Source organism: Dermacentor variabilis, chromosome 1 (assembly GCF_050947875.1).
Source record: "Dermacentor variabilis isolate Ectoservices chromosome 1, ASM5094787v1, whole genome shotgun sequence".
Taxonomy (NCBI): Eukaryota; Metazoa; Arthropoda; class Arachnida; order Ixodida; family Ixodidae; genus Dermacentor; species Dermacentor variabilis.
In genome coordinates, this window is record NC_134568.1 from 130386853 (window position 1) to 130408925 (window position 22073).

General features: G+C 46.2%; 1 protein-coding gene across 1 annotated transcript in view; it reads right to left on the reverse strand.

The window, feature by feature from the left end:
- The window catches only part of LOC142571992 (nose resistant to fluoxetine protein 6-like), an 85115-nt gene that overhangs the window by 20185 nt on the left and 42857 nt on the right, over positions 1-22073 (reverse strand). The window contains exons 5-10 of the mRNA XM_075680766.1: positions 19312-19592; positions 17972-18065; positions 17786-17887; positions 16023-16188; positions 8485-8564; positions 8273-8395 (exon numbers count right to left, since the gene is read on the reverse strand). Of these exons, the coding sequence (XP_075536881.1) occupies positions 8273-8395; positions 8485-8564; positions 16023-16188; positions 17786-17887; positions 17972-18065; positions 19312-19592 (846 nt within the window). The remainder of the gene's footprint in view (positions 1-8272; positions 8396-8484; positions 8565-16022; positions 16189-17785; positions 17888-17971; positions 18066-19311; positions 19593-22073) is intronic.

Below are 22073 nucleotides of genomic sequence, written 5' to 3' on the forward strand. Positions count from 1 at the left end.
GTTTTTTTCAATAGGCAGCACTGACGAGAACATGAAGCTTCTCGAGCCTTACATGCGAAACCTCCTCGTGAACGGGAAAGAGTGCCGAGTGCTTCGCGATTCCGCAGCTACGATGGATGTAGTTCACCCGTCTTACGTAGAACCCCATATGTTCACGGGCGAGTGCGCATGGATCAAGCAAGCCGTGGAAGCTCATAGCGTGTGTCTGCCAGTAGCAAAGGTGCTTATTGAAGGACCTTTCGGAGCGCTTGAGACGGAGGCGGCAGTGTCATCTATGCTGCCACCCCAGTACCCGTACCTATTTTCAAACAGGTCCGATCACCTCCTGCGCGAGAAGGGGCTTTTGTTTGGTGAAGCTAGTGTTCAGGCCTTAACCAGGTCGAAGGTTCGGGAGCTCGCTGCAAAGGCGGTAGTTGCGGGGCCGACGTTATCAAACAACGAAAAAGGGTCAGAGGCGCAGCAAGCTGATATTCCGAGCACGCCCGAACTGAATAAACTTGAGTCTGTAACGTTAAAGGCGCCAGATACTGGAGAGGAAACGCCCGACACGGGAAAGTTAGAAGAGCTATTTACTGATTTGCTCATCGCGCCTACGTCAGACGGACTTGATAGGTTGCTAAAAGTCAGCCGGACGGCTTTGATAGCCGAGCAAAAAAAAGGATGGCAGCCTGGAAAATGTGCGCTGCAATGTCAAAGAAGGTATCGCCAGGAAAACTGCGCGTTTTGTGGAAAGAGGTGGAGTCCTGTACCGGAAGTATCTAGACCGCAGAGGAGTGGAGTTCGATCAGCTGATCGTGCCTCAATGCTATCGTCAGGATCTGTTGCGCTTGTCACACGGGGGTTCGTGGTCCGGACACCTTGGAGTTAAGAAAACTAAGGACCGTCTCTTGCAAGAGTACTATTGGCCAGGGTGTTTTCGGGACGCAGACCATTTCGTGAGGACATGTGACACTTGTCAGCGGGTGGGCAAACCAGGGGACAAATCGAGGGCGCCGTTGAAATTGGTACCTATCATTACGGAGCCTTTTAGACGGCTCGTTATTGATACTGTGGGACCTCTGCCGGTAACAGCCACGGGGTACAGACACATTTTGACTGTGATCTGCCCAGCGACAAAGTTCCCTGAAGCAGTGCCGCTTAAAGAACTCAGCTCAGTTGAGATAGTTAATGCACTACTGTCCATATTTGCGCGAGTTGGTTTCCCTGCGGAAATCCAATCAGATCAGGGCACAGTGTTTACTAGCGCTTTGACGACAACTTTTCTCGAAAGGTGTGGGGTAAAGCTGTTACACAGCTCAGTGTACCACCCACAGTCGAATTCCGTTGAGAAACTCCACTCCGTCATGAAGCGCGTGTTGAGAGCGTTGTGTTTTGAACATCGAACTGACTGGGAGCTGTGTCTGCCTGGGGTGATGTTTGCTTTAAGGACCGCGCCGCATGCGGCTACGGGGTTTTCGCCAGCTGAACTGGTGTACGGTCGCTCGCTTCGATCTCCGCTTCGCATGCTTCGAGAATCATGGGAAGGCAGGGGCGACGACCCAGTCGTGGTGGAGTACGTACTTAAGCTCCTCGAACGCTTAAGAAGGGCACAGGAGTTGTCAGGTGAAGCAATGACAAAGGCCCAGCAGAGGGCCAAGGTTTATTATGATCGGACAGCCAGGGCCCGTCGTTTTGAGGTTGGCGATGAGGTCATGATATTGCGCACATCGCTAAACAACAAACTAGACGTGCAGTGGGAGGGCCCAGCACGAATTGTTCAGAAACTGTCGGACGTTAACTACGTGGTAAGTCTGCCAGGAAAGCGGAAAGCACAGCAAGTTTACCACTGTAATCTGCTCAAACCTTATAGACAAAGGGAAGCGGTGGTGTGCATGATGGTAAACGTTCCTGAAGAGCTTCCGGTCGAGCTTCCGGGACTAGGCTCAGTGACGAACAGGGAAGACACCGGTCAAGTCATTAGTGACCTTATCAGTAAAGCACCGCTGTCGCCCGAGCAGAAAACCGAACTACACCAGCTATTACAAGAGTTTCAAGGTCTGTTCTCTGAGAGGCCTGGTAGGACTTCTGTACTTACTCATGATAATGAACTTACCTCCACAGAGCCAGTACGATCCAAGGCGTATCGGGTGTCACCCCGCCAGAGCGATATTATGGAGGCTGAGGTAAAGAAAATGCTACAGCTCGGTGTTATTGAGGCAGGTGAGAGTGATTATACCTCCCCTTTGATTTTAGTTGAGGTACCGGGCAAGGAACCTCGTCCTTGCGTCGACTACCGCAGGCTTAATTCCATCACTAAGGATCAAATTTATCCGATCCCTAACATCGAGGAGCGCCTTGAGAAAGTTAGTAGCGCTCAGTTTATTTCCACCCTAGATCTTGTCAGGGGTTATTGGCAGGTTCCACTTACAGAAGAGGCTAGTAGGTATGCGGCGTTCATTTCACCAATGGGAACATTCCGTCCTAAAGTGTTGAGTTTTGGTTTGAAGAACGCGCCATACTGTTTTTCAAGTCTCATGGATAAAGTGTTGCGGGGACAGCAAGAATTCGCTTTACCGTATCTAGACGACGTAGCGATATTCTCCGCATCCTGGTCTGAGCATATGGCACACTTGCGGGCAGTGCTAACCCGCCTGCGCGAAGCGGGCTTGACAGTCAAGGCTCCTAAGTGCCAGTTAGCACAGGCCGAGGTTGTCTACCTCGGTCACGTGATTGGTCAGGGTCGTCGCCGCCCCTCTGAAATAAAAGTGGCCGCTGTGCGAGACTTTCCGCAACCGCGCACCAAGACCGATATTCGGTCGTTCTTGGGTGTCGCCGGCTACTATCAGAGGTACATCCCTAGGTACTCTGATATCGCGGCTCCCCTGACGGATGCTCTAAGAAAGACAGAGCCTCAAACAGTCGTCTGGGACGAGACAAAGGAAAGAGCTTTTAGCGCCCTAAAGAGTGCCCTAACAAACCAGCCTGTGCTACGATCGCCAGACTATACAAAAGGGTTCATTGTTCAGTGCGATGCTAGTGAGCGAGGCATGGGCGTTGTACTGTGCCAACGGGAAAAGGGAGAAGTAGAACACCCCGTCCTGTATGCTAGTCGTAAGCTGACCAGTCGTGAGCAGGCGTATAGCGCCACCGAGAAAGAGTGTGCATGTCTCGTGTGGGCCGTTCAGAAATTGTCATGCTATCTAGCCGGCTCGAGGTTTATCATTGAGACGGATCACTGCCCTCTCCAATGGCTGCAGACCATCTCTCCCAAAAATGGCCGCCTCCTGCGCTGGAGCCTCGCTTTACAACAATATTACTTTGAGGTGCGTTACAAAAAGGGGAGTCTCAACGGTAACGCCGATGGCTTAAGTCGAAGCCCCTAACGTAGGAATCAGCCTCAAAATTGTTTGTTACTGATGTTTTTCTTCCTGAGGCAGGATTTTTTTTAACATATTGCTTTTGTTTAGTGTTTCAAAGTGATGATATGCTTTCTAGTGCAATTTTTCAATTTGTGGACGCGTTCTGAGTGGTGCTAGACTACTGTAAGGAACTAGGCAGTGGTATAAAAAGGGGAAAGAGCCTGGCAGGGCTTAGTGAGGGTTGTGCCGTGCTTGCTGACTGAGCGGTTGAGTTTCAGCGTAGTTCTAACGCTTGCCGGGAACGAGAACAAAAATGTGAACTCTCCCGAAGTCACTTTGCAGTGTCCCGTGCGAACCTGAACGAGAGAACGAGGCCTTCTCTGTGCGCTGCGCTCAAGAAACGTCGAGGGACGCCCGACTTCGGTTATGAGCATCATCGAGCGACATCCCTCCGGACAGCGGATGCAGTCCCCTGTCCATCGGGATCTCCTTCCCCCGGCGGGGCGGTCTGTTGCGTTTCGCCTGCGACACGTGGTTTTGCCGGCGCGACTGCGGCGGGGCGGCAGACATTTTGGCCCGATCGTCGTCGCCGCAACGCTCATCGGCAGGTGTTTCCAGGCGCGACTGCGGCGATGCGACCGCAAAGGATCACCCTCTCATTCCAGTCATTGTGCCCGAACCAGGCGAAGCGAAAGCAGGGATCATCCTCTCATTTCAGTCATTGTGCCCGACCGGCAGCGCTACGACAGGGTGCTACGAGATCGTGCTCGACATGGTGCTACGGCAGCGCTACGACAGGGTGCTACGAGATCGTGCTCGACATGGTGCTACGGCAGCGCTTCGACAGTGTGCGTCACCATTAGCCCATTGTACATTCACGTGCTCGTCTTTTGAGGGGTTCCTTCTTGCCCTCAACTGCGAGAGTATAAAAACAGCTGCCCCCGGACGCCAAAAGGAGGGCTCCGATTTCTTCTGTTGAGTGAAGTGCTCTCCCGTCTCTCTACTTCGGTCAAACCTGACCGCCAACTCTTTGCGATGTTAAAATAAACAAGTTGTTTCGTTGTTACCAGTCGACTCATGCTTTGCCGGGACCTTCGGATGCTTCCAGTTGTACCCCAGGCCGCCAGGCCAACGCTACCCTTGGGGCTTGCGACCCAGGTACAACCACGGGCGTCAGCGCCGAGTTCCCAACAGATCGTACCAGCGGTGCGATCCAAACAGCACTTTTACATGTTACGTCGGCTGCTGCGGGTCATGCTCGCACGTGATAAATTCTTGCTACGCTACCACTATTTCGCGCAAAATTAATTTTGCCGTGAAGCACACGAACTTACATTTTTTTTGCTTGCTGCTACTTTTTTGGCCGCGAACTCCGGCAGTGTGCGAAGTCGCTTCAGCACTCACAGAATGGCATGCTAATTTGGAAAAATTACGCCATTAACCTTTTTTCTCACTATTCTGGAGGAACAGTTTTGTGTTGATTGAGGTGTTCTGTTAATTTCTGACAAGCGGATGTCGTATTAGCGATCATGTTAGTCGTAATCCTGAAAACAGCACAGCTGTTGACAAGGTGGTTTAGAGGCACACAGTATCGTGGCTATATATACTAGCAGCGTTGCTTCTTGCGTGTCCGCCTGTACGTTGGATGTCTTTCAAAGTTCTGAATTGGGCGTTTCTCAAATGTTTATGAATGTTATGATTTATGTGCTTCCATTGAATTATTTCTTTGAATTTGTTGGGCGGTCTTGTGTGTATATTTCGAAATTTCACCTATAGCATCTGCATATAAGTCTCCACGCAAACTGACGCGATACTTATTTTTATACTCGTACTGCACCTCGAGAAAACTCCCAAACGGGGGGGGTGGGGTCGCATTATATAGAGCAAGCACTATACACCTCTAGGGGTTACTTCCGTTTACAATGTAGTGACCTGTGCAAGTACCACCACATAGCAGACGGGAACTTCAGAATATTTACAACTTCACTGTGAACTACGTAATTGCGAAAAGTAGATGAAACTCGGCGTAATGTTAGAGTCGTCTTAGCGGCTAATTGTAATATAATTTGTTTTTTGATAGTTTCGATAAAACAATTGATTTACCCGCCGCGGTTGCTCAGTGGTTATGCTGGTGTCTAAAATTAAAGAAACTTGCCATTGCACTTCAGAATGAGGACATGATATCATCTTTCAGTGGCTGCCGAGACATTGTGGCATCGTTGGTAATCACCTCGCCGATGACGCTGCCCAACGTGCCCAGGCTGGCGCACCGACTCGCCTTATACCTTTATCGAGAGTGGACGCTGCAAGAGAGCTTCGCAGTCTCGCTCATACCATCGCGTTAAGTCACTGGCAAACACCACAGAACACTCGATGTCATTTATACAGCCTCGACCCATCACTGAAACTTAAATTACCAGCAAACCTTTCACGACGTGTCGCAACAGTGCTGCGTCGGCTGTGTCGGCTGTGTCGGTCAATTTCAGTGCATTTTTTTTTCAATACATCTACATTAGATTGAGAGCTACAGAACTTTCGCGAGAAACTGGATACGAAATTTTTTTCGTGTCGACGCGAAGTGTAGACGGACGGGCAGCGACCACCGGCAGAGAGTAACTATATATACAACTTCGCTGTAAAAAAAATTGAATGAATAGAAAATTTACAAAAAACCTACCGCATATTCATTAATCGGCGTGGTTCACGCAGGTCCGGATGTGCCGGTCAATGAACGAACTATTGCATAAAGTCAGAAGCTGCATCTGACAGCTCAATCAGTGTCTTTCTTGGTAAAATAATTAGACCAGTGCTTTCAGTAGTAAGATTTCACGAACTTTTTCAATCAAATTACGTGGTAGTCGAACTATATATAGTGGATGCGCCTTTGAGAAAGTTCTACTTAAATGGATTTGACTGCACAGCCCTTGCTCGAACGTGTCTATATCGACATATATATTCAGATATTTGTTTCACGTGAAATATGAAGTGTCGGTTCGTGCGGAAATGCGTCCACAGAGACTATCTAGGCGCGTAACCTGCTTCCGTGTACGAGAGCCATCTGCCTGTGATGTGGGCCTTGCTCTGAAATGATGTGGTGTTTGATGTGGTTTTGGTACGCCACTTATTAAGTAATAAAGGACTTCGTTTACATCTGCTCAGTGACATTCTTGTGCGAGTTTACGCATAGTTTACACGTCACAAAAGAGGAGTTGACAGCTATACCTGCCACCAACGTCTCCGCAAGCACAAGTTAGTGAAAAAATAATGTCATTCAGTACGAACCCGCCGCGATTGCCGATCACCAGGTCATGGGTTCGATTCCCGAGCGCGGTGCAAAATAAACAAACAAAATCAAATGAAGGAAAATAAACACTTGTGCATCCTATTTAGGTTGAGCGTAAAATAACTCCGGATCGTCGAAATTAATCAGCAACCATCCACTGCTGCGTCTCTCATAGCACGTGTAATACTTTGAAATGTTAAGCCCCGCAATTTAATTTTTAAGCAAATTCTCCACAAAGCAGATATCTCAGAGAACTGCACTAGCATCAAACATGTCGCCGTGCTTCAAGTTGCAAGGAAAGTAAGATGAGAAGTAACTTTTTACGCAAAGAATATATTTTTTGCATGCAGTTCCTTACGTGACAGATGCACAACAATTAACGTAATCAGCATTACCATTTTTTCCCATGTAGATCTCTTCGCCGCGATCATCAACAGTGAGGGTAAACAGCGGAAGCCTCGGCCCGGAAAGAATTTGTTTCGACAAGGGAACTTATTTTCGCCCTAACGGAGACAATTAAGTTTCCTTGTCGAAACGATGGCCCCGGGCTGAGAAGGCCCTTGTTCAACCCCTGTTGAACACTTGGAAGTCTCCATCTTGCAGTGACCTGGCTTCCTTGCAACAATGTTTTTATTTAGATATATCCCACTGTTTTGACGTATTTACTCACCTTTATCTATTCTGCAAGAATCTGAGCCTACTACTTTATATATACCTGACCAGGTGCGTAACACATTACCCCTACACGCAGCATGTCATTGCGATTATGCGCGCTTATTTTTTTTACCGAATTTTTCGTGGACAAAATGTACAAAATGTACATTTATTATGTACAAAATGTGCCAACGGAAATGAAAGAACCCTACTTTGAATGCGCACAAAATTTATTTTCATTAAATAAATATTAACAAATGCCGTTTAAGGATGTAACAATAATCGACTCATATAACCAAGTAACAATTCTTTCCGTTCACTGGCAAACGTTGTAACCGTAAAATATAAAGCCACTTACCGGCCGTTAAGAGTAGACGACGAATGTTTCTTTTACTACATAGTATTTTTTTTAATTCTGGTGCAATTTGTTTTAATTATGTGCAGTCTAAAAAATACACCCACTATAATCTTTTCCTTGCATTTATTGCAGCCACTTTTATCCTCGCCTTGTTCTTGTCGTGGAGAATGGTCGGCGGGCTATTTACTTGTTTTCACTCGTGAACACGGTTAAGTTTAAGCAGCCGCAACTAACGACAACAACCTTATCGGACATGCGCACACACAACCGGCTAGAAGGCACTACGACCTAAATGAAAACAGAATACATGTCAGAAGCTACCGAAGCACAGTGCGCACACACACACACACGCACGCACGCACGCACGCACACACACACACACACGCACACACACACACACGCACGCACACACACACACACACACACACACACACACACACACACACACACACACACACACACGCACACACACAAAGAATAGCGAAATGTGGGACGTGAGAAATTTGTTCCCTGTTGAATAAATTCTATTTGCCTTGTCTAAAGTCAAAGCCAGCAAGCTTCGAAGGTTTAGTTCTTTGTAACAGGAATCCTATACGGGCGAGTCTCGTTCGCCGAACTTCTAATAGAGTTTTTACTTACTCCGTGTCAGGATTCCAAAAGAGTATTATTGGTTGATAGTTGTAGTAGAATGTCTGCACCATCACGATTCCCGATCCAGCTATGCTCAGCAACACAAGTATGATTCCCCCAACTTTGATATGCCTGCAAAGTAACAGAAGATTATATCAAAACGAGAAGCATTTTCGCACATTTTCTTTCTTTTACGTGCCAGCGTCGGCAGCAAGAATTACCTTGTCATCAACACGCACACGGCAGACGCCACCACGAAGATCTGCATGTCCACGCTGATGTACCAGTAGTGGTCCAAGCACTGCGAAATGGCGATATTACTAAGTGGGCTTGTTTGGTTTGATGCTAAAGCATCAAATGACCGACTGAGCGAAAAATCCGGCGTCTGTAGCAGCGAAGCGGCACTTGAATTCCCATTGGCTGTGACGCCACTTCACGTGCACGTCTCAACGGAACAGAGCGGGCAAAAGGGCACACCTGCTGCCCTGCTGGCGCACCCAGATGTTTTATTTATTTATTTATTTATTTATTTATTTATTTATTAGTATGAACTTGTCGTCTGGTCGCCTACATGGTGGCTTCGTAGGATCGGGTCTTCCTCTTGTTCTTCGACCTCGCACCTTTAATTCGCAAGTCAAGTCCTTTCACTCAGCCCTAGCATTCGGACGCCTCGTTCGACTCGGCGCATTGAGACTCTTCTGTCGGGTGCACAGCCCAGAATCTTCACTAAAACTGAAGCGGCGGAGAGCATGCGAGGTTGGTTCAGAACCATGCTGTCTGTTTAGGTGTGAATCACGGAGGTGGCTTAGCTTAGCGGAGGTGGCTTAGCTGTTGTGGCGTTGCGCTGCTAAGCACGAGGTTGCGGGTTCGATTCCCTGCCATGGCGGCCACAATTCGATGGCGCCGAAATGCAAATAACGCCCAAGTACTTCGATTTAGGTGCATGGTAAAGAACCCCAGGAGGTCAAAATGAAGGCGCAGTCCCACACTCATATCGTATTTTCAGCACGTAAAATACAGAACTAAATTTGTTTTAATTTAGGTATAGCCTCCAATGGCATTACCGAGAATGCCGCTATTGATGCTGCTCTTCGCAAACTGAAGAATGAAGCCACAGAGAACGACGTCATGCTTTCGGAATCAAAATCGGCAATTATCTCGTGCCGTGCCTCCAAAACAAGTTCTGTCATCAGTGACTGGCTTCATCTAGAGAAGTCGCAAAAAATGGTTATGATAATGTGGTAGTGGTGCTGGTGGTGATGTTGTTACAGGTGGGGTAAGCCTGGCAGACCTGGCCGGCCGATTCTCTTACCTGAGCGGCTCTTTCTGCACCAAATATGTAACCATGTGTCCATCAGTCCCATCTCTCGCAGAAACTCAAGAAGAATGTGTGACACTCACTTGCCTATACTATCCACAGTCTTTCTGGAAAGGCTAAATATTCGACACGTTCTGAAGAAATCCTCTTCCCATACGGTCAAGAAGTCTCCATTCAGGACAGAAGTACTTGAAGGACAAGAAGAAATGTTCTATGTCTTCGTTGCATTCAGTGCAAGATGGAGAAGCAGCAACGCTGACTTTTAACATCCATGGAGGAGCGTAGGCCGATCCTGTTCTTACTCGATATAGGAGGGTGGGTTCCGTGCAGCTAAGCCCATTTACAACACAAGGCCTATGCGGTAGTTTCTAAAACGAACGAAAGGGCAGCGAATTGTCTCTTTATATAGGAAGTTAGCGATTCACAGGAGCTCTCATTGTCGGCTCTTCAACTGATCCACCGGAGCTCTCACTGGAAGCACCTTATTGAGAAGGGTATCTGCTCTCTCGTTGCCAGTGATGCTGGTAACACGTGCTAGACGCTTGTGACGGCATCATCATCATCATCATCATCAGCCTGGTTACGCCCACTGCAGGGCAAAGGCCTCTCCCATACTTCTCCAACTACCCCGGTCATGTACTAATTGTGGCCATGTTGTCCCTGCAAACGTCTTAATGTCATCCGCCCACCTAACTTTCTGCCGCCCCCTGCTACGCATCCCTTCCCTTGGAATCCAGTCCGTAACCCTTAGTGACCATCGGTTATCTTCCCTCCTCATTACATGTCCGGCCCATGCCCATTTCTTTTTCTTGATTTCAACTAAGATGTCGTTTACCCGCGTTTGTTGCCTCACCCAATCTGCTCTTTTCTTATCCCTTAACGTCACACCCATCATTCTTCTTTCCATACCTCGTTGCGTCGTCCTCAATTTCAGCAGAACCCTTTTCGTAAGTCTCCAGGTTTCTGCCCCATATGTGAGTACTGGTAACACAGAGCTGTTATACACTTTCCTTTTGAGGGATAGTGGCAACCTGCTGTTCATGATTTGAGAATGCCTGCCAAACGCACCCCAGCCCATTCTTATTCTTCTGGTTATTTCAGTCTCATGATCCGGATCCGTGGTCACTACCTGCCCTAAGTAGATGTAGTCCCTTACCCCTTCCAGTGCTTCGCTACCTATCGTAAACTGCTGTTCTCTTCCGAGCCTGTTAAACATTACTTTAGTTTTCTGCAGATTAATTTTCAGACCCACCCTTCTGCTTTGCCTCTCCAGGTCAGTGAGCATGCATTGCAATTGGTCTCCTGAGTTACTAAGCAAGGCAATATCATCAGCGAATCGCAAGTTGCTAAGGTATTCTCCATCAACTTTTATCCCGAATTCTTCCCACTCCAGGCCTCTGAATACCTCCTGTAAACATGCTGTGAATAGCATTGGAGATATCGTATCTCCCTGTCTGACGCCTTTCTTTATAGGGATTTTGTTGCTTTCTTTGTGGAGGACTACGGTGGCTGTGGAGCCGCTATAGATATCTTCCAGTATCTTTACATATGGCTCATCTACACCCTGATTCCGTAATGCCTCCATGACTGCTGAGGTTTCGACTGAATCAAACGCTTTCTCGTAATCAATGAAAGCTATATATAACGGTTGGTTATATTCTGCACATTTCTCTATCACTTGATTGATAGTGTGAATATGGTCTATTGTTGAGTAGCCTTTACGGAATCCTGCCTGGTCCTTTGGTTGACAGAAGTCTAAGGTGTTCCTGATTCTATTTGCGATTACCTTAGTAAATACTTTGTAGGCAACGGACAGTAAGCTGATCGGTCTATAATTTTTCAAGTCTTTGGCGTCCCCTTTCTTATGGATTAGGATTATGTTAGCGTTCTTCCAAGATTCCGGTACGCTCGAGGTTATGAGGCATTGCGTATACAGGGTGGCCAGTTTCTCTAGAACAATCTGACCACCATCCTTCAACAAATCTGCTGTTACCTGATCCTCCCCGGCTGCCTTCCCCCTTTGCATAGCTCCTAAGGCTTTCTTTACTTCTTCTGGCGTTACCTGTGGGATTTCGAATTCCTCTAGGCTATTCTCTCTTCCACTATCGTCGTGGGTGCCACTGGTACTGTATAAATCTCTATAGAACTCCTCAGCCACTTGAACTATCTCATCCATATTAGTAACGATATTGCCGGCTTTGTCTCTTAACGCACACATCTGATTCTTGCCTATTCCTAGTTTCTTCTTCACTGTTTTTAGGCTTCCTCCGTTCCTGAGAGCCTGTTCAATTCTATCCATATTATAGTTCCTGATGTCCGCTGTCTTACGCTTGTTGATTAACTTAGAAAGTTCTGCCAGTTCTATTCTAGCTGTAGGGTTAGAGGCTTTCATACATTGGCGTTTCTTGATCAGATCTTTCGTCTCCTGCGATAGCTTACTGGTTTCCTGTCTAACGGAGTTACCACCGACTTCTATTGCGCACTCCTTAATGGTTCCCATGAGATAGTCGTTCATTGCTTCAACACTAAGGCCCTCTTCCTGAGTTAAAGCCGAATACCTGTTCTGTAGCTTGATCCGGAATTCCTCTAGTTTCCCTCTTACCTCTAATTCATTGATTGGCTTCTTGTGTACCAGTTTCTTCCGTTCCCTCCTCAAGTCTAGGCTAATTCGAGTTCTTACCATCCTATGGTCACTGCAGCGTACCTTGCCGAGTACGTCTACATCTTGTATGATGCCAGGGTTCGCGCAGAGTATGAAGTCGATTTCATTTCTAGTCTCACCATTCGGGCTCCTCCACGTCCACTTTCGACTAACCCGCTTGCGGAAAAAGGTGTTCATTATCCGCATATTATTCTGTTCTGCAAACTCTACTAATAATTCTCCTCTGCTATTCCTAGAGCCTATGCCATATTCCCCCACTGACTTGTCTCCAGCCTGCTTCTTGCCTACCCTGGCATTGAAGTCGCCCATCAGTATAGTGTATTTTGTTTTGACTTTACCCATCGCCGATTCCACGTCTTCATAAAAGCTTTCGACTTCCTGATCATCATGACTGCATGTAGGGGCATAGACTTGTACTACCTTCAATTTGTACCTCTTATTAAGTTTCACAACAAGACCTGCCACCCTCTCGTTAATGCTATAGAATTCCTGTATGTTACCAGCTATTTCCTTATTGATCAGGAATCCGACTCCTAGTTCTCGCCTCTCCGCTAAGCCCCGGTAACACAGTACATGCCCGCTTTTTAGCACTGTATATGCTTCTTTTGTCCTCCTAACCTCACTGAGCCCTATTATATCCCATTTACTACCCTCTAATTCCTCCAATAATACTGCTAGACTCGCCTCACTAGATAGCGTTCTAACGTTAAACGTTGCCAGGTTCAGATTCCAATGGCGGCCTGTCCGGAGCCAGGTATTCTTAGCACCCTCTGCAGCGTTACAGATCTGACCGCCGCCGTGGTCAGTTGCTTCGCGGCTGCTGGGGACTGAGGGCCGGGGTTTGATTGTTGTATTCATATAGGAGGTTGTGGCCAAGTACTGCACCAGGGTGGCCAATCCTGCTCTGGTGAGAGAGTGCGTTACCGGTTCTGGTCACCGGGATCAGGCCGCACTCCAGGCCTGTTTGTGCAATTTCTCAACACACGGTTTTTTTTCTTTTTTTTTTCCTTTTTGTATTTCCCGGAGGAGAATTGCGCGGCACCGGGATTTGAATCACGGTCCTCTTGCACTGGAGACGGATACTCTACCGTCCCCGCAGGAGCTAAATTAAAAATTGAATTATGGTGTTTTGCGTGACAAAAACCACTTTCTGATTATGCACGCCGTAGTGGAGGACTCCGAAAATTTCGACCACCTGCGGTTCTTTAACGTGCACCTAATTCTAAGTACACGGGTGTTTTCGCATTTCGCCCCCATCGAAATGCGGCCGCCGTGGCCGGGGTCCGATCCCGCGACCTCGTGCTCAGCAGTCTAACACCATGACCACTGAGCAACCACGGCGGGTCCCGCAGGAGTTGTACGCCTCATTTAACCTACAGTGGCGCCCTATTTGATCAGTCAAGGTGCACCAATCTGAGCTCGGTTATACCGCATGGATGGCACTCGGCTAGAGAACCTGGTATTTATGACCTGCAGATGTGTGGCTACACATAATTGAGGATATATAATTTTTTTTTTAGGAGGGTTTCCGTACAGTGATAAAAGGAAGGAAAATACCTTTTAAAAAAAAAAGAACATGTGATTTGAACTCGTGATCCTTCATTGTTGCCCGGAAAGGTAGCTCAGTCGGTTGGTTCGTCAAGCCAGCGGTTACTTTCAAGCGCCATAGCTCCTGCTCCGAGCCTCATACTTATGTGGAAAGGGGCTGGTGTTGTCCGCGACAGTCGTTGGAAGGCATAATTTCTTGGAAAAATGGCCGCCAGAGGAGCAGCGTGAACTCGAGCGGCTTTAGAGACTAGGACAACTGCCTTAAAGTATTTAGAATTGAGGGGTAGTTTCGTTAACAAACTATAACACGGCAATCAGCACTCGAATATAATTATAACCCTAATAATAATTGTAAATATTCATCTCATCTATAGTATCTAAAGCGCGCGCTGTTTCTTGCCTCTGCGTGTAGTAGTTAAGAGAGTCAGTTTAAGGGCGGAGAAGAGGGAAGGAAAGGAAAACAAACTTGCAGCGCCGTGGTTTTTAAAGCGCAACCGTGGTAGAGAAACGGAAAGGCGATATAAGCATGCGTGGCCATGATACGCACACGACACACTGCCTTACAATATTTAGACTTGAGGGGAAGCTTCGTTAACAAACTATAACACGGCAATGAGCACTCGAATACGACGAGAGAAATAATTGAGACGTGGAAAATTCCCTTGAAATAAATCTGGTTTGCGAGACAAATGCTTGTATGTATTGAATCTCTTAAAAGATGAGGGGGGAAATATGCGCTCACCGAGAGGGCATCGTCCGCACGAGACCACCAGCAGGCTCCTTACGGGGATGTGGAGAGCTTCGCGGCCGGAACGAAGCCCCCCCTCTCCGCCGGCCAGGCGTGGAAAACGCGCTTTCCGATCGCTCAAGGTTGCGTAAGAATAGTATAGTTCTAGCGTCTAGGAAAAGTTTTAACAGGTGCGAGGACGGCACGCATAGCGTGGGAAGCTAGCCGCCGGAATAGCTATCTTCGAGGGCTATTCTATATTATATTATATTATACTTCGAGAGCTATGACTGATGCATACCGAGACCCAAATATAAAAGTCCGCATATATTGGCATCCTGAGTGGCGTGCGGCTGCACCCAACTGCATTTGGGAGAGGTACCAAAGCAATGTTAAACAGCAGGGGAGAGAGTACGCTTGTGCGGGACACCGTGAGAACTACCTCTCTTTTTGCTAACAGTGTTTCCGAGACGGACACGAAGAAAATGGTTGCTGAGAAAAGCGTGTATGAAGTAAGATGTTGCCCGTGATGGCCATAGATCGTGGTTGGATGATTACAAAGTTCTGAAGTACACATTCAAGGGTCTTATAATTGTCCTGAAAAGCAGCAAGGGTCGAAAGGCCGTCTTCTCTGTGATGTTCAGTGTGTCTTATCAGATCTTTTATAGTGTCTTGGGCGCTTCAGTGGATAACTTCGCAGGTTGGTGTCACTGGCAACGAAAGAGCAGATGCCCTCGCCAATGAAGCGCTTTCAAAGTAGCCGGCAGTTAAAATTCCGGTGAAGCACCAACATCCTAAAAAGGCAATTCGTTGCCACATTCGTTCGATTTAGTAACCGCCGCATCAACCCTGTATGGTAAAAGGACATAGCCACATTGAAGCCACCCTCTTATACCGAGTAAGAACATGATCAGCCTACACACCTGCTAGGATGTTTAAAGTCGGCAACACTTGGCACGTGCAAGCAAATTAGTAACCAAATAGTATATGATTAATATATAAAAATAACCATTTGAGGACATCTATTGAAACTTTCAGTTATGTAGCAATAAAACTCGTGGTTCTTGGGCAGCTTGGTAAATTGCCTAAGGACGTAAAACTCCTGGGCAATTTCAGAAATGCTTTTATGCGCAAGAAATAGGACACGGAGAACAAAATAAAAGCACGGACAGGCGCACTCTGTGTCTTTTCGCACTCCTGGGCAATTTCTAGGGATTTGAGTCCACGATGTCCACCGCGAGAGGGCACCACTCAAACATCCTCAGGCTAAAAATCAATGGGAAAAATGAAACTTATATTCTCCGGGCGCACCTAGCAACCAAAATGATTATAAAGTAGACTGTTACCACGGCTTTCTATTTTATCATGCGCCTTCCTAAGCGAGCGCCTTCTCTGCGAAAACACCAGGTATAAAAAAAAAAGCGAGTCTTTGCCGAATCCGTAAGTTGCACTATTCAGAGCACGAACAGTATCTCAAGGCTCGCAAACAAACAGGTAAACTTACTATATCTTCGTACTTGTTGAAGTTGTTGATGTGAAGAAGCACTGTCCACCAGTTTTTTGAGCAGCCGTTGTAGTATTTCGAGAAATGCTCTTCAGCCAGTGGCCCGCGGGCTAACTTTGGTAACAGAAAGAACGCTAAAACAACCACCATAGCAGGCACCGTGGTCCTGAAAAGGGAAGGTAAGAAGCGCCGCCAAATCACATGACGTCACAAAACATTACAGCGCGTTCAACAACAGGCACATGTTACAATGTGGAGCAAGCCTTGGTGATTACGGATACGACATATTGTAGGTCATTGCTCGCAACGTTGAAGCCTCAAACGGCTGTAGCATGTAATGGCATATTATTCCACATGCTATATGTAAAGCCGTGCGAGCCAGTGCAGTCACTAATTCATCCGTTCTTTCAACATGGCACGATAATTCTTGTTTTCCTTATTGTCTATTTTATGCCCCATGTTTCAATGTCAATTTTCAATTGGCGTTGTTCTATAAGTTGAGGCTCACCCCAGGTAATAGTAATGCCCTAGTTTTTATCACATAGTAAGTACCGAAATTTACACTTAACGAGAAATACTACACCAACAAATGCTTGCGAACGTCAGACAAGTATAGAACATCACACGAAAAAAAGAAAAAAAAAGGAAGCCTCTCCACATTATCCGATCAATCAGCGACAACATATCTTAAAGACAAAATGCCGCAAGAGAAAGAGAACTTTATAGAATATCACTGTGCCCATGCTTTCTCGCATTGAGTCATACAAGAATGACGGCCGCTGTAACGCAATAAGCATTACAAATTCCTCGTATATTCCTTCATTCAAAATCAAGCCTAGTCATTAATGATACATCACTGAATGTATTACCTGAACTTCCCTAGTTTCATCCTTCTTCTCTCTTTCCTTCTGAAACAACCTTGTGGCCCGAATGGCCCTTACATATAGGAATACTTATCAGCAAGTTAAGAAAGAGCAGACTGGCTCCACTCGTGTTTCTTTAACACAATCGACAACATACTCTGATGGTAAAAAAAAAAAGATATTCTTGCTTGTGTAAACTACGCATGCATAGTATAATTGATGAAACATTCAAACTACTTTAGTAGCGACAATATGTATCGTCAGGATTTGTTTCGCGGCTGCTGTATGACGTCTGATGCTCATGAGATGGAGCAGGACACTGTCATTTTTAATCTCTTGAGGTCACGAGCAGGGTACATGGCTGCTAAACTTTTGACGAAGTCTGTACTTGTTGTCAAGCACCTATGACACCGTATATTTCTGACAACCCGCCAAGTAGCTGACACGTAGCCAAAAGTTGAGGCGACTATATAGGGATCACTAGAATTTTATTTTTCCTTTGGGATAATATAATGCCACCTCCTCTGCCAATGCACTTTACAGACGTGTGCATCGCGGTCTTCATCATTTGTGTCAGCAGTGGCAGTATGTAAATACCTTTTTTAGCAACTACAAAAAGCACTCTCCGTATTGCCAACGTGCTGACCTTCAACGTGTATCAAGTACACCTTTGCTTTCACAGAATTACTTGGCATCTGATTAGAATGTTGTGTTGCAGTGAATGCACAACACAGGCAAAGGATGCTGACTTAGGGCACCTAACACCCTCCAATACTTGGCTAACGTGAAACGCTCCGCATGTATTTTTCAGCTTTTTCCTTACTTTGTGCAATATCACTCAGTGCTCCACGAAAGCATGTAATTGGCGACGAAATGATACTCATTCACTTTGAATTTTACCTTATGTAGCGACGAACAATGATTATTATGATCTGAACGAAGGCGTTCTTCTTCCGCAGTGAGTCACGTCTCTGTAAAAGCGTATAACCCAGGAGAAACCCACTGCGACAGAGAAAGAAGAAGAAAAAAACTGTTAAGTCTTCTCAGCACTGTTTATGGACTTTGCACTGCGCAGGAACACGGTACCTGACGAAGATGAATGTAGACACACAGACGAATCCGTTCGCAACCACTTGAAAACGAAGCGATTCCGTCAGTTCCACTGCTCTGAACACTGAATCTAGAAGTAAACAAAGAATTAGAGGTCTCATACCCAAATACTCGAGAGAATAACACATCCAGTCTCTAATTAGCCCATTACCTAATAAAAAGAATTGACCCTGTGCTGAGCCAGACGTTCTTCAGATACTACGAAGTTTTTAAAACGCCGACATCGGCTAACTACAGCTATCACCACCAGCGTGTGCATGCGGGTATCTCCTGCACGCGGGGTCTCACGTATGGTGTTTAAGTAACGTCGACAGAAGCGGGGCACGTAAACACCTTATATATAACAGAAGACCTGCGCGCTTTGAACTCTGACCTTACACGGAGAGGCCGAGAACACGAGCATATTCTAAATGCGGCACGAGAGCGATATTCAGTCAGTCGACATCTATAGTCATATCATTCTTTTTTCATGGTCTTTAATGGGAATGTCAGCCTTCCTATACCCCAGAATCAAAAGAAGTGTAGGGGTTCTGTTGTATGGGACATGTTTGTGCAACGGGATCGTCAGGGTACAATTTTTCCTTTCGGGACCATGCAAATGCCGAATGGTCTGCATCAGCGAGTGTCTATATAGTCGGTCTAAGTCCAAACTGCCTTCACGACGTATTTTCCCTCATCTCGACATGGTATAAAAGTTGCATGAAAACATCATGGGATCTGACTGGCAGCTCGCTGCCGGAAACCTAGAGCCCGACGCTCTAGTCTTGCTGTTCTCTCGCGTCGACACTACGTGTTCCGCTGGTATCTTGGCCCACCAGAGTGAAGTCATGCATGGAACAATGTTGGGTCTGGCTGTCTCAGCCCGCACTCAGATTTGACCTGCCAGCATCTACGCACAAAAAGAAAAGAAAGAAAAAACCCTGCAGCATTTGGTGGCTTCCAGTATTCGTTTCAATACGCGCGCTTCTGGCAACACTGTTGGGCACTAATATACACTAGTTCCAATGAAAAACCTCTTGGGGTTGCGAATGTGCGTTGCGGCGCTTTCCTCAGGTCAAAAGTGTTTCGTGTCCTGTCATCAGGAAGATTGTGGTTACGTCTTTCAGCGCAACGCAACACCGGTTACCGCATAATTTAGACGGAAGCACAAGACCCGCGCACTTTTTGTGTGCGTGCGCTAAATACGCGTCCGAGAGCTTGTCGGCGCTGATAGGTATACTATAGCGACGTCCTGCACTGATGAAAAGATTTACGAAAGGCAAAATCTTAAAAAAAAATAGCAATACAAAGAGTGATATCGACGTGTGCAGCCTTACCGATTGCGTCTGCATGAACGCAGTAATAAGCATGGGAGAGGATCACCCACAGTGCACTCAGGAACTTCATGCCGTGGAGAAACCTGAGTCTCTGACTGTCTCCACCCTTGTCGCTCACGTCGAGGAGCTTCCTCGTATTTGAAACTGCGGAGTAGGCAACCGCGAGCTTCTTCCAAGGCCCCGCCGGCCGTTTCTTGGTCTGATTTCTTTCGTATTGCGTGAGCAACAGGTCAGCACACGTGCTCAAGATGATCACCATAAGCACAGCACCAAAAAATGAGCTGAAAGAAAAGGCAAGATATGACGAGACTGATTGGTAGTGAGCTGCCTAATGAAGTAAATTGGGGTCAGTAGAGTCATAAAAAAAAATCATTATGGGACTTCAAGTGCCAAAACCACTATCTGATTATGAGGCATGCCGTATGGGGGACTCCGGAAATTTGAACTTTAACGTGTACCTAAATCTAAGTACACGGGTGATTTTGCGTTTGCATACGGACGGCACGAGCACTATCTTTCATCTGAAGGTCTATTAGAAACATGTGCTGATTAAATCTACAAGGCCACGCATGACAGAAAAAGAAAAAAGAAAGAACAAATAGAGTATGCCAAAAGTGTGGTGACTCAATAAGCGGTCACACATGGGCGATGTTCAGTTATGTGTTATCTAGAAAGACAAATCCCTGTGCTTGCTTAGAGTGATAGATGGCTGGGTCACAATAAAGTGCGTGTGCTTTTCAATCTGGCATGCTTAAACCTGTGTAAGCCAGACAGTTATCGTGCTAAGTAAGCAGGACTTTGCCTTTCTACATAACAAATAACTGCACCTCACCCATATGACCACCGATTTTATTGCCCATCCTTTGGCATTATCACCTTGTTCTATTTAATTTTTTATTGGTGCACGTTTCCAATAACTTTTAGCGCTCGTGTTGTCCGTACTTTTTCCTTGTCTCCGTCTTTTTGCGCTGTAAATCATAAATCTATTCCGACTCGCCCAGCTCTCGATTCTCATCCATAAAAATACACCTTATCCTAACCTTCCCTGCACGACTATTATCTCAACGTAATGGCGTCATTAGCCAGTCTTTGTGCTGCGTGTCAGGCGTGATCTCACATATGTTCGTCCATTTTGGAACTGTTTAGAGGTTTTGAACGTGCCAACTCGTTTTTACCCAAAGAATGCATTTGACACCGACACATCGCGGTGGGCGATTAGAATTCAGATGATGCAAGGAAGTAATTACGTTTCCAAGTTCAGATGAAAGGTATCGACAGAGTTCAGTCAATGATAACCCCCCCCCCCTCCCGAGTGAGGCTATACTCACGGACAACTTTCTGTAGCTATGAAGGGAAAGCTACGGGGCGGAGCTTCTGCACATGTGTCACCGTGCAAAAGCACTGCCAGCGTTTGACAGTGCTTTTGGATGCGCGGAACAGATGGTGAATCGACACAGGAAGCTTCCACGTCCGACGATTTCGCGGTTTCCCAGACGCGGAAGGAAGAAGCCGCAAATATATATATATATATATATATATATATATATATATATATATATATATATATATATATATATATATATATATATATATATATATATATATATTCATGGTGAGGCTGAACGTTGATGCACAACGTTCAGCCTCACCATGAACGCACTCGCGCGAGAAGTAGCCAGGATTACAATCGACAAGAAAGAAAACAGCAAAAAATAAATTATGGAAACGGAAAATTACGCCATGTTGTGAAGTAGACAAGCATACACAGCATTCACCAGCAACAAGGGACACTTGAAAGTAGGAAAAGTAGCAAACAATTAGTAACGACCACATGCAGCATAACAAACAATAAAAAACAATATTTTTTTAATTGATCGACTTATTTAGGGAAGAGAACCAGATAGTAAATATATCACCATTTCTTTTCTTTAGACTGAAGTCAGAGCCACCCGGTTGAATTATTTCGCAAATACACTTATTATTGTGCTGAAGGTGATATTCGGTGTATAGGGTAGTATTTAATTTCCGTATATGTCCCTGAATAACGTGGTTGCCAATTGTTTCGCTCTGACATTGACTCGAGAAAAAAAAAAGAACCTTCCTCACGGGTTTTGGCCGTGGAGAAGGTGTCGAGGCACAGTGTTTTGTCTTTTCTGACAGAAGCCACGAATTTGCTGAGGCTGGTCTCTTCGCACTTCGACAGCGCATAGTCTTGTCCAATTCACCCGTTTTATCGCCTGCGCTGTTTCGCCATGTTGGACAGCTGTGAATTACTTACCGAATCCGTGCGTATAAGACACAAATAAAGAAGAGAGTCAGACACTTACCACAGTCAGTCAGCAGGAAAAGATAGTGAACAAGGCTCACCTGGCGCAGCTCAAGCTCTAAATTTTCTTGCAAGTTACCACATTTTAACTATCACCGGAATATATCTATCTTATTAGCGCTTAGTTAGCCTACGACCAGGCGAAGTTTTGTCAAACCCTCGACTTAATTGTGGGACGTATAACGGGACCATAAACGAAATACTGAAAGGGACTTACCGATGTCTGGAGAATAATATTAAAAAGCCTAGAGTTGTGCGATTACAACGCGACCTGATGCCATAGACAGCAACCAGAAAATACGGGGACTGCCAGCGCGAACACTTGGAAGACAAGCGCCTGTAATCTGAATCATTCATTCACTGCATCGCTTACACTCAGTTGCTCCTTACAGTGTAGTCAGCAACGACTCTCTGAGCAAGTTGGGCCCCAATCTTC